We start from the raw sequence: 12,967 nt of genomic DNA, 5'->3' as shown, positions 1-12,967 counted from the left end.
ACACACACACACACAAACGCACACACGAACACAAACACATGTACACACTCCCACACACACACACAAACGCACACACGTACACAAACACATGTACACACTCCCACACACACACACAAACGCACACACGCACACAAACACATGTACACACTCACAGTGTGACTGGTCTTGTGGCTCTCACTTGCCTGTATCCAGGTCGGTGTTGTGACTGTCCTGGCGGAGCAGAAGGACTTGGACTGTCCCACAAGCCTTCATGAACAGGAACACAAGTTGTTAGCTTGCATGTGTGAAGGTTAAAAAAAGAGACACTAAAAGGTGAGGATAATCCATCATTACTCTTATCTCTTGAAGGAGCACATCCTCTCTCTCTCTCACACACACACACACACACACACACACACACACACACACACACACACACACACACACACACACACACACACACACACACACAGCCAGAGTCACATATTGTTTTGGCTACAGGCTACAACTGGTTCCAGCTGGATTTAAAGCCACAGCTCCTCTTTTATTTCTTGATTTTACAAACACGATGTTAAATCTGCGTCGTCTGACTTCTGGCTCTTCAAGAAACAAGCACGTTTGCTCAGACTCTGCGTCTGCTGCTGTAAAATGTCCTTTTAAAGAGAACGAAGACTCAGTTATCCCACATCCCCTGGGTCCCATGGACCGATTTCACAGTCTCTAAAAGGAGAATAATGTATAAATTGCCGATGCCCACCATTTTAGAAGAGCGGGCCATGTGATTGGCTGCTGGCGGCAGGGTCAGAGTTCAGCCCCGAGGAGGGTGCTCATCATTGACTGCCTCTGGCCCCCCGCTCGTCCCCACCTTCTAGATCGTATTGGCAGTAAGGGCTCTTTCACCATGAGTCATGTTTATTTCATTGTCCTTTTTATGGCACTGCTGTTCCCCTTTTAACCCCTCGCCTCCTTGCACGCAGCTAAATGTTCTGGCAATACACAGGAGAGCAAGTTATGGAGGTGATAAATATTAGATGGCCTCAGCTCCAGCTAGGAATGTGGGCTAATCTGAGTCAAGTGTTGAGGAGGGACTTCGCCTCACTTCCCCTCTCATTAGCATGTTGTCATGACGAGTCCGATGTCCTCTCAGTCGTTTCTGCTCCCCGTTTACGTGCCTTCGAACCAAAACACTGGCACGCCCTAAAACATCCCGTCCCCAGAGCTGAAAGACCCGTCCACCATGCATTGGTACTCCAGTCAGTACTTTCACTTGTGTGGAGTATTGATAAGTGACTGACAGCTGTTGTTGTTTGTCCAGTGGGAACCGTTAAAACTTAAGTCACTCGACCAGTTCCTTTGTGAGGAAGTGGTTTCAGCCAGAAGTTATGTGTTGTTGATGTTGAGACTGTTGATTCTTGAAGATCTTGAGCCTTGATTGACATGTAATTCCTGCCTGTCCCAACCGCGGTTCAGCACCCCGGCGTCTGCTGCCTGGTGCCTGGTCCTCATTCACTCAGTCAGAGGCTTTGTTCCTCAACTCTACTGGAAAAAACATATCCTGTGTTGCTCGTGTGTTTTTAAAGGTCGTGTTAATTGTGTGGATGATTCTCGGTGTGTGGGTGGAGGGCAGCTGTGCTGCACTCTGAAGCTAAGCTCTTTGACAAGCTAGCAAACATAACCAGTGTGAGCCCTGATGTCAGAGAAGTCCTCAGGCGCTCAGAGGCAGCACCGCTCGCTCAACCCAGCGATGCTGCGTTATCAGACGCATGCTCAGGCACACAGGGGCGTCTGTTGATTGGGCCATGAAACTGTGTTTGTCGCGAAGAGTGATGATCAGAGGAGCACGCGGCGTCACGCTCCCCGGCTCCCTCCACAGGCAGCATGTGACCTGACAGAGACTGATGTGGCGAGGTGGAGGCTGGCGAGACTTCTGACAGCGCAGATAATAGCCAATAAGCCACTGCCACTCTGGATGAGTGACAGGCTCCTGGGACGCCCTACCTGCCCACCGCCCTGCTCCATGGAGCTGGAATACAAACATTGACACACACGTGCTCGCGTGTGCATGTCTGCACACCGCAAACACACACAGCAAGCACCAGGTGGGCCAGCACCAGGTGGGCCAGCACCAGGTGGGCCAGCACCAGGTGGGCCAGCACCAGGTGTGACAGGACTAGGGGGGCCAGCACCAGGTGGGCCAGCACCAGGTGTAACAGGACTTGGGGGGCCAGCACCAGGTGGGCCAGCACCAGGTGGGCCAGCACCAGGTGGGACAGAACTAGGTGGGCCAGCACCAGGTGGGCCAGCACCAGGTGTGACAGGACTAGGGGGGCCAGCACCAGGTGGGCCAGCACCAGGTGTGACAGGACTAGGGGGGCCAGCACCAGGTTGGCCAGCACCAGCTGGGCCAGCACCAGGTGGGCCATTACCAGCTGGGCCAGCACCAGGTGTGACAGGACTAGGGGGGCCAGAACCAGGTGGGCCAGCACCAGGTGGGACAGAACTAGGTGGGCCAGCACCAGGTGTGACAGGACTAGGGGGGCCAGCACCAGGTCGGAAAGGACTAGGCGGGCCAGAACCAGGTGGGACAGGACTAGGTGGGCCAGCACCAGGCGGGACAGGACTAGTCGGGCCAGCACCAGGTGGGACAGGACTAGGCGGGCCAGCACCAGGTGGGACAGGACTAGGTGGGCCAGCACCAGGTGGGACAGGACTAGGTGGGCCAGCACCAGGTGAGTCAGAATCAGGTGGGACAGAACTAGGCAGGCCAGCTCCAGGCGGGACAGGACTAGGGGGGCCAGCATCAGGTGAGCCAGCACCAGGTGGGACAGAACTAGGGCGGCCAGCACCAGGTGGGACAAGACTAGGTGGGCCAGCACCAGGTGGGACAGAACTAGGCAGGCCAGCACCAGGGGGGACAGGACTAGGCGGGCCAGCACCATGTGAGTCAGAATCAGGTGGGACAGAACTAGGCGGGCCAGCTCCAGGCGGAACAGGACTAGGGGGGCCAGAACCAGGTAGGACAGGACTAGGCCAGCCTATCAAGGCGGTGCTCTGCAGAATGGTGGAGAGTATAAACGTACGCCGCCCTCAGAACCATCTGGATCAGCATGGCAGCTGCCGAAGTGATGCGAGTGTCAGCATCCAGGAGACACGCTGTCAGAAACACTTTGATTGTTGACGGAAGTAACACGGACCGCCGATGACTCCGTGATATTGTAATCCACAGTTACAGACGTTTAAATCAGGAAGCCACTCAGGGATTCCGTGAAGGATGCGCCTGCACCAGATCAGTCAATATTTGACAGTATAAATTTACACTCAAAGCTCCAAACCAGACGACTAAAGAACCTCGTGTGTCAAAACAAGGGAACTGGAGCTGTGTCAGGATGTCTCCCCAGCTCGCGCTATTCTGGTTTCTAAGATTTAAATGAGCACGTGGACGGATTCCAAACATTTGTCTGCAGTGCTTATTGATTGTGTGTCAAACATTAGTTGTTTTGCTTGATGAGCCACGCCCCGTTGCTGTGCCAACTGACTGAATGTTGTTGAATCGTCTGTTACATGTTGCACGTCTTTGGTCTTCTTCCCATAAGCGTGTGAATAACAGGAAAGAACTGATGCCCACAGCGTCTTTGAATGGCCAAACTTGAATCCTCCACACGATGAATGGCTGTCGTGGAGGCTGAGATGTGATGAATATCTAAATATGCTGGTCTCTAGCCCAGCCTCTACGTGAAGGAGGAACCTGAATGGAGTTACTAGAATGTTGTGGGTTAGAAACTGCCTTCAAAGTGGGTCCAACACACCTGTAGTGGTGCGACGAATACGCTTGATGATTTATTCAAGATAATTCAGCAGCAAGCTCCGCTAGCCTAGCTGCCTCAAGGTTATCTTGGATAAGTCATCATATCAGAGCAACATTCACCAAGCAGGCTGCACTTTGAGACCCAGAAAATTCCAAAACTCTGAGCAGTGACCGAGCAGGATAAAATGTGGCCGTTGCTCACCACTCGCACCATCACAGCAGCAACCCAGCGTCGCTCCACACCTCACTCAGCCCTGGAATCTGCTCCATCACCAGCCGATGAGAAGCTCCCTCTGTCTCTCTGTCCCACACACACACACACACACACACACACACACACACACACACACACACACACACACACACACACACACACACTGGGCCCAGCTAGTCACCACTGGCAGCCAGAGGTGAGCCTCAGGCTGTGCCTAAATGACTGCAGATGAATATGAGAACGCCGTTTACCTGTGCACGCCTCGCCTCCTGTTATCGGATGGTTTTCTCTCCAGGGTCGGTAAGATGCCAGGCAGAGGGTTGCAGGTTTTGCTCGCCACCCGAGGCAGTGTTGTCAGGTCCTGCTGTTACGTGATCTTCACACACTCACACACACGTGAGATACGAGCTGGAGCACTCGATGAGGCCTCAGCATCAGGACATCAGGTTCGGACTGATGGAGACATGACAGAATGTGTGAACGGCGTCTCCTGCTGGGAGCTTGGAGGAGCTGCAGGAACCTTCAGCCAACACTGATCTGGGATCAGAAGCTCATTGATTACCCAAGTTACAACGACGCCAGTTGTTTTATTTGGCTCTGACTTTGGCTTGAACAACAATGGGAAACACTCATGCTGGCTGATAACTGTCATTGTATAAAGCAGACCATGAGACATGGATGAAATGCTCTGATTGGTCAGTTTAGGTGTCAGTCAAATATTTGACAGCCATTGTGAGGTGCACGTCTGACTGGATCTGACATCGATCACCGCTGCTGAATCAGCAAGCAGTTTTTAGGGGCGGGTCTCAGTGAGCGTGCAGTGACGCTGGCAGAGGTGCTCATAGGGGTTCATCACGTTGGCCTGATGGCACCTCACGTTTCCTGCCAGCGTATCATAGGGTCCGATCATAGGCCAGGGGTTCTAAACACGGGGCTCCTGGGACTCCTGAGGGTCCTTCAGGGGGTCCACAGCAAAATAAAGGAGAGCTAAATTCCACTTTCCTTCAGAGGTTTGTTGTGAAGGGGAACATCAGACACGCAAATTTATGGGAAAAAAGCAAAAAAAAATGATTATAAAATACAAAACAAAAATGTGAAAATATGAACTCTTTCAAAAACTATAAATCATATTGATGATAATTCTATGGTGTGTGTTTCTGAGGGTCAGCTGAGTGGCGCTGGATCAGAGTTGGTGAAAGTGTGTGGAAGTCTCCTGATGCAAACCAACACGTCCCGGGGCACAGAACCCAAAAAGACCGACCCTGAAATTTAGAGTCTCCAACCATCGTTGCTTCGCTCATTCCAGTTCCAGGTGGTCGGATGAAGTCCTGCCTCAGCGTCGGTCCGGCCACGACTGACCCCCCGATGTGTGCTTTGCTGTCAGCTGCAGCAGCAGAACTGAATAGTCAATCTGAGTGTTTTCCTGAGTTAATATTGGATTGAATCTACAGGACAGATGATGGGAACTGCAGCACGTGCACACACTACTTGATCATTGATCCTCATTGAAGGGTGACTACACCAGTTTATGTGGAGACGCATCCGTTTTTTTAGCATCTCAACAGCGAGGCTGAAAAATACTCACAATCGTCCAGTGAGAAACCGGCAGCTGATTTTAACAGCAGATTCCGTCCCTGACGTTTTCCCTCCATCACAAACTGGACCTGACAGACGCGGCCGCGCCAGGCCCACACCCGTCCTATTTCTGTTCAGGATGGTAGTTACCTGATGACTGCGTACGTCAGCCTGATGAGCTGTAATGACCGGGCTTGGTCGGTTCTCCTGGCTGGCCCAGCTCGTCTCAGGCCTCCACGCTGTTACCTGCTGTTACACAATCACTTTACACCTCAAAAGCCCAATTCTGAACACATTGAAAGGATCTTTGAAGTTACAGTAGCTTAGCATTCAGAGAAGAGATGCTAGGTTTGTTGGGGGGGGGCTGTGTTATCAAGTGCAGTAATAAGATTCATCAATACAGGAATCACAAGCCACAGGGACGCCACTTCTCTGCTCGTCTCAACTCACACTGTCACTTCATGTCTCTGGAGAGAAGGTGGAAGTGCCTCCGTCGCTCCATCTGCCTCCCTCCCTCGCCTCCCCATCGCCTCCCCATCGCCTCCCCCTCCCAAACACTCTCTCTTTTCCTGTCTATTTTCTCCCGTCTCCCTCCCTCGCTGTCTCTGCTCCCATCTCTCACTTCCTTTTGTTTCCAGACGTCGGTGTCCTACGTGTCACTTCTGTTTATGTTTATCTCTCTTTGTCTCCTCTTTCTTGTTCTTGTGTCTTCAGTCTGTGCGTGCAGACATCACAGGCGCTCTCAGGTCGTCCGTCGTGGCATCACAAGGTTATGTGAAACACTAGATGGGAAAGGAAAGTGTCGGGGTGACAAGTCATCTCAACCTCTTAGATATGCCATGTGACATTGTGAAAGTTGTCATGAAGAGGGCACATTCAAAGCAGCTCCTAAACAGCTTTCGACTGCAGCCGCGTCCCAGAGGAACCTTCTTTCTCACAGCTAATATGATTCTGCTTTCTGTGTAATTGTTGCCATAGCACCTTCGCTGTAATTGGCTGCTTTAATATTCCAATGCATTCGGCCCAATCTCTCTGCAACATAAGCCTGTCTGACAGTGCTGCCTGCCGAAGAAGAGAGACATCACCCATGATGCTCCAAATTTCTTTGACACGTCATGGCTCACCATCAAGCTCCCAGCCAGCCAGTTGCTTGGTTGCTTGTGTCAGGAGGCAGAGAAACGGCAGGCTAATGTTCCACTGTGGGAGCTTTAATTAGCGCATGATGCTAATTCCTCAGCTGAGGGGAAAGTAGGTGTGTGCTCTCAGGTTTTTGTCAAGTGGATTGTTTGGACTGACACCACAACCTTGAACAGCCTTTCAGAGGGTGTCACACAAACCATAGCTTCAAGCAAAGTTAGCTTTCTATGTTTAGGTCTGGAACTTCAGGCTTGTTTTTGTATCTGAAAATGGATTTAAAGTTGCATTTGATGTGTTGGATGTCAGCACACATTGAGTTCACTTGACTAGAGATGGACCTCCTTGGGACTAGCAGTCGCGCTAGCGGCCCAGGTCGAGCCCCTCAGCTGCAGCATCCAGAAATCCTCTCTACCGCTGTTGAGCTGCTCTTTAACCCACTGAGTTCTCCTCACCCACCAGAACAATGTGATCCCCAGCGTGATCTGCAGGAGGTTGAAATGTTGCAGACTTGCTCTGTAGGGTGTGTGTGTGGGGGGGGGGGGGGGGGGGCAGGTTAATGAAGCTAATTGCTTCCAGTGGATTTTGAAATTGAATCCCATCCCCCAGTGAACATGCCAGACTGCTCACAAATGGAATATTGATGACTGGGATGAAAATGAGGGAAATGACCCCACCGAGCCATCGATCCAGACGCCACAGATTCGTGCAGAGCGCGTCCCAACAGGCAACTCATCCCCAGGTTGTATGGATCCATATTCACTGATACCACGGTTTAATAGTGCTGAGGCACACAAATATGGCGTTGTATCAATTTGCTCTCTTTTATTCACAGCAACAACATTCTATTAATAACTTCCACACCTCTACGGCCATTTTGTAGTGACATCATGATTGTGGAGAGTCAAATGTTGTGGCGCCCTGAGGACCGTTGATGATTTTCTGTGACTAAACACTTTCACAAGCTGCACTTGTCAAGTGTTCGTTTCTTAGCCAATGCTAAATTAAACCGGGGAGCATGGGAAAGACACCAGCTAATGATGATAGCATCTTCACTGCTGGCAGGCTGATGCTGGAGTTCAGCTTGAAGATCTTTTACTTGCATAATTTCAAGATGGCCGCCACCCATGCCACTGAAAACACGCGGCAGCATATCTCAACATCTCAGTATTGATGTTGGTTGTACAGGTGTGCAGGGTTACCGAGTGGATCCTGGGTGTGAGGTGACTCGGGGTCAACGTGATGATGACGTGGAAGATCGACACACTTGGTTTTAGGAGCCTTTAGGTCGGCCGGGTCACGTGACACTAAACAGGTGTGTGTCTGAGGGATCAGCTGTGGCTACGACATCGGATGAGGACGCAAAGCAAACGTGGTTTCCTTTGCGTCTTTATACTCTTTGATACTGCACCAACAGTTATCACTCGACCGAACACTTCACCACACACATCACCTGCTCGTGTGTGCAGCTTCCACTGGACGACGAGTAGTTGGAAGGCAGTTGTCAGCCATTTTGCAGAGAAGTTCTGTACCCAGCGGTTTCTAACAGGATGTGGTGGTACACTTTGTGTGATGGGTCACTGTGTGGCTAGGAAAGCATTGTAGCTTGAGTTGAACAAAGTGCCTCTATCAGTGTTTCTAGTGTTCTCCGTTCGCTTCCGTCATAATTACTACGACCACTAGAGGGCAGCTGTCATAGTAGGAGGAACCTTCCAGCCTCATGCAGTACGTGTATGTGTGACAGCTGCCAAGTTACTCCACACATACTCGTACTGCAGTATTTGATCAAGGAGTGTTTTGGTAAAAATAAGTCAAGATGCTGATGATCATGTAAGAGCAAATGATAGGAATCAGAGAAAAGGAGAAACTGGTGACCCATAACAAGGTCTTCAGACTCGGCGTGACAGCTCTGGTGAGTCCACTCAGATCGCAGCACGCGAGGGGAGCTACACCAGGCTGTCTGAGTGAAGTCACGCCTGAAACACACCTATGAATGATTAAGTGTTGCTTTCATAGGGTCCCGTATGTCAATCAAGGTGTTTTGATGATGAGTTGCTCACACAATGTGACATCAATATTCCTGTCGATACACGAAAGTCTGACTGGTGACTGAAGACATCCACGTTACATGCCTACATGCTGCATCCGCTTCCCTGCGAATGTGCCGAGCGCCGTCCTGCCACAGCCTCAGAGACTTCATTTTAATGGTGGAGGTCAACTCTCTGTAGTCGTTGGAAGTCAGAGAACGTCTCGTCAAGCAGTTTGACTGTCGTGTGTATGCGGAATGTTGAAGTACAACGTGCGGAACATACTCGCCTGGATTGTTGTGCACTCCAGCTGTGACCTCACCAGGGTTAAAGGTCAACTAGAAATCTTGTTTACATGTCAGTGTGAGAGCGTTTCCTTTATCAGAATGTTGGTCTCCATGTGAACTTGGTCTGTAAAAACCAGGTGGTGGACCTGAGGGTTATTGGACGTGTCCTCTCGTCTCTTGGAGGGTTTATTAACTGATTCTAATCGTTGGCTTTGCCGCGGTTGCTCTGGAGAGTTAAACCATCAAACTGATAGCCAGCCTGTGGTGAATGTCTGCAACTTCTCGATGAGTTTTTTCCTTCTCCCATGTAGATTCAGCTGCTCTGTGTCGTGCCTGTTCCCCTGCCTCCGTGGTAACAACAGTCTGCTATTTATTCCCTCGGCGCAGGGATGAGAGCTTTCAGGAGGCCTTTGTTGCCTCTCATACTATTTCCTCTTGTCTCTCTATTTCACAGAGATGCCGAGGGGATAATTTCTCTGTGACCGGAATCAACATCCCATCATCCCACAGCCTCACTCAACATTCCTTTGTTTCTCTCTCTGTGCTCTCATTGTCATTTTCTCTCCCTCAGTATCTTTCTCATGTTTACATCCAGCCTGATCCAGAACAACACACTGAAGCTTCCAGCCTGCAGCCCTGCTCGCCCGCTCCCTCCGTCTCTCTCTGTCTTCCCCTTTCCTCTTCTCACTCCTGGCCCTCATGACTTCTCTGACTACACAAAGGAAAACCCAGGATGCATGCAGAGGAAATGAAACGACACATAAAGGACTGTAGTGTTGTCAGGCAGGGAAGCCAGTGAGTGTCACAGCAGTGAGTCACTTTGGTTTGCTGGAAGGGAACTTTTCTAAATATTCCAATTTCTGAACGTTGTCTTTGTGCTCCTGAGAGAGGAGGCCTCCGGCCTTGAGTCGGGGCTGCCACAGACAACTGACCCTCTGTGGTAATAATTGACAGTGGGCCTGACCTTGGCTCCGATGGGTTCAGCCAGACCCCAGCCAGCCAGGGTGTCATACCCCACTTTTAAGAGCTAGCAGGCAGTGTCAAATATTTCATCACAGATCATCAGGAAACACAACTCCTCTCATCCAGTCCGACTCGCTGTCTCAGCCCAGCAATTTTATTTTTGCACTCTTGCCATCCAGCTCCTCCGTTGTCTGTCCCGAGCTGTCTCACCTTACTGTTGGAGTGAAAAATGGTGCTCAGGAAGTCACTTTGCAATACTGGAGTGATATAAAACTGTAAAGCCCGACTCGGTTTGATTTATGCTCGCCATTAGCTGGGAATAGTGTTCCATCATGAGTAGTCTCTCTGTCTAGAAGCTGGATGTGAAACCCAAACCGCGGTAGCACACGCAGGATTTTATGATCTGAATTGAATGATGGGATTATCAAAGCTGTAATTACGGTGAGCAGCGCCCTGTGTTTGCTGCTCCAACCTCCTCTGCATCGCATATTTACTGAGGCGGCGTCCTGATTGATGCAGACACAAACATGGATGCTGTGCGCTCTCATTTTGCAGTAAATATGTGAGTGAATAGGATGATGAGTGTGTGACTGCAGTTGTGCTGGCACTCCAAACTCCTACAGCTGTACCACCTTGGAACTTTCAGAGCACTCACGACACCTGACAGTAACGTTTCACCTCTCTTGTCGTTTCAGCGAGGGAGGAGAACGTGGCCACCTTCCGGGGCTCCGAGTACTTCTGTTACGACCTGTCGCAGAACCCCATCCAGAGCAGCAGCGATGAGATCACGCTGTCCTTCAAGACCTGGCAACGCAACGGCCTCCTCCTCCACACGGGCAAATCTGCAGACTACGTCAACCTGGCGCTAAAAGACGGGGCCGTCTCCCTCGTCATCAATCTGGGCTCTGGGGCCTTCGAGGCCATCGTTGAGCCTGTCAATGGCAAATTCAATGACAACGCCTGGCACGACATCAAAGTCACGCGCAACCTGAGACAGGTAATCGGGGGCGACGGTGGTGGATGGACTGTGGGACAGGAGGAATATCTAGAGGGGGGGTAGCTGCTTGGGGAGAGCTGGCCTTAGAAATGTCACCTTCTTCTGATCATTGCATTACCACAGTTAGAAACACTGAAACAGATGCCATTATGTTTTTTTGCTTGTCTATGCAATTACATGAAATTCTTGTCATGTTGTTTCATTATTTGATTTCTAGTCACAGCAGCTCTGCGTAGCATAGACGCGCCAGTCTAGCGAGGGGCTTCCTCTCTCTCAGCTCCTGTGTCCGCCTGTTCTGCAGCAAAGTGACACCTCTGTCAAACTGTTGCCGTCTCCTGCTCCCTCAAACTGTTTTCATGCTCCAGTTGGACACAGACCTTCAGCATACAGCCAGCCAGGCAGTTTGCCTGCGAGCCGTCCATTAATGCAGTATTTATAGTACAGACGATGTTTTGTAGGACAGAGATACAGTGCATCTGTTGTGTCAAAGCAGAGTGTGTTCCACCATGGTGGATATTGTTTACCATGATGTCATCGAGAGTGGGCCCGGGCTGCTGCCGGCCGCATGGACCGGCGTGGCGGTAGAGTTGATGCGAGGTAGCTCAGACTTGCTGAGGTTCATAGTCTTCAGTCACCCCGAGTGTCTGCCAGGTGAGACAGTGTTAGTGTTGCTCTCAGCAAGTACCTGCTGATTTCCTGACCCTCCCCAACAGTCAGCTGTTGCCCCCCAGGTCAGTAAATAGTTGAGAGGTTTAGAAGCTGCGGTTGCTGGCCCGCTTTCTGCTCACTACACTTCTTTCTTTCTATCTCGACCATTTTCTCTCCTCTTTGAAAAGCACTCTTGAGCCAAGGGTGAAACAAACACTACAGGTTTTGCAGGGATCTGAGCCGTCCTACACAAATTTGTATCTGGAAGTCCCACATCTTACGAAACTCTTCTGTCTCCTTTCTTGCAGGACTCTGATATAGAAAATTTGGCTAGGATGGCAGGATGGTTACTCCCGTCAGTCTGACAAATCATGTAGTGTTTATTCACCGCAACACTAACTCATCCATGGTTAAAGTCATGTTTTACTACTAACCGATATCTAACCGACTAATGTACTAACATCCTAATTCTTCATCATTGGTTTTGCTTTTGGTTTCTGTCCATCCTTATTAACAACCTTTTTTGTTCACTATTCTTTTGATTTCCTTTCTTCCCCTTTTTCTGGAAAGCAATCAGGCATTGGACACGCTATGGTAAACAAACTACATTGTCTGGTAGATATCATTCTTATTGTCTTTTTTTTGGGTTTGCCGTGTGTCCCCTCCCCCTCTCTTCTTTTATTCGTTCTTTTTGAGTTCCATCCTAGACACTCTTATCAAAAAATGAGGAGATGGGTTTGTATTACCAGGCAATTCTTTCTTCACTTCTTCTCAATTTCCTCCCTGACCTGCCAACAACCTTCTTGTTTACCCCACAATCCCCCATCCTGTTTTTTTTTTCACTTTGGCTTTTACTTTTTTCCTCTTTGTTTTTTCCACATTACTGCAGATTTCTAATAAATGAAAAAATTGACTTCTTTGCCTATGTGAGGGCAACTTACTTTTTCTTTTATTTGTTCACACAAAAGTCCCCATTTTTTGTGAGGACTGTCGTCCAGAACTGACAGAAGCTTTCCACAATCCCAGCAAAGATGGTGACCTCGACACCGAGCCCTAAAAGAGAAACGACCAAAAATGGCAACCCCTAACCTTTATTGCGGGAGCTCTGACAGTTGTTTCCAACTCACGATGGCGCATGGCATGCCCACACCTCATTGACCTCTCACCTCTCCAAACTCACATAGCCCCGTCACCCAAAATAACCACTAACACTAATTCATTCACTCACTTTCCACTTTTCACTCACCTGCCCCCCTCGTGTGTTTTTGTAGCATGCTGGTGAAGATGGTGCGTTTGTGTGTGTGTGTGTGTGTGTGTGTGTTTGTGTGTGTGTGTGTG

The 12,967-nt window shown here is 50.0% G+C and overlaps 1 protein-coding gene across 12 annotated transcripts in view; it reads left to right on the top strand.

The window, feature by feature from the left end:
• nrxn3b (neurexin 3b) overlaps nt 1–12,967 on the top strand; it is a 290,168-nt gene that overhangs the window by 51,781 nt on the left and 225,420 nt on the right. For 9 of the 12 annotated variants that reach the window (XR_015110558.1, XR_015110557.1, XM_086189007.1 and 6 more), the window contains exons 5-6: nt 10,680–10,981; nt 12,200–12,244. Coding sequence is in view for 10 of the 12 variants with exons in the window: in XM_086189007.1 (XP_086045133.1) it covers nt 10,680–10,981; nt 12,200–12,244 (347 nt within the window). In the remaining 2 variants the exon portion in view is untranslated. The remainder of the gene's footprint in view (nt 1–10,679; nt 10,982–12,199; nt 12,245–12,967) is intronic. The other 3 variants (XM_086189008.1, XM_086189006.1, XM_086189003.1) reach the window with 2 other exon arrangements.

Source organism: Aulostomus chinensis, chromosome 20 (genome assembly GCF_037954235.1).
Source record: "Aulostomus chinensis isolate RoL2024-O1b breed Wild chromosome 20, RoL_Achi_v1.0, whole genome shotgun sequence".
NCBI classification, from domain to species: Eukaryota; Metazoa; Chordata; class Actinopteri; order Syngnathiformes; family Aulostomidae; genus Aulostomus; species Aulostomus chinensis.
Note: the sequence above shows the minus strand (reverse complement) of the source record. Positions and strands in the feature narration are given on the sequence as shown.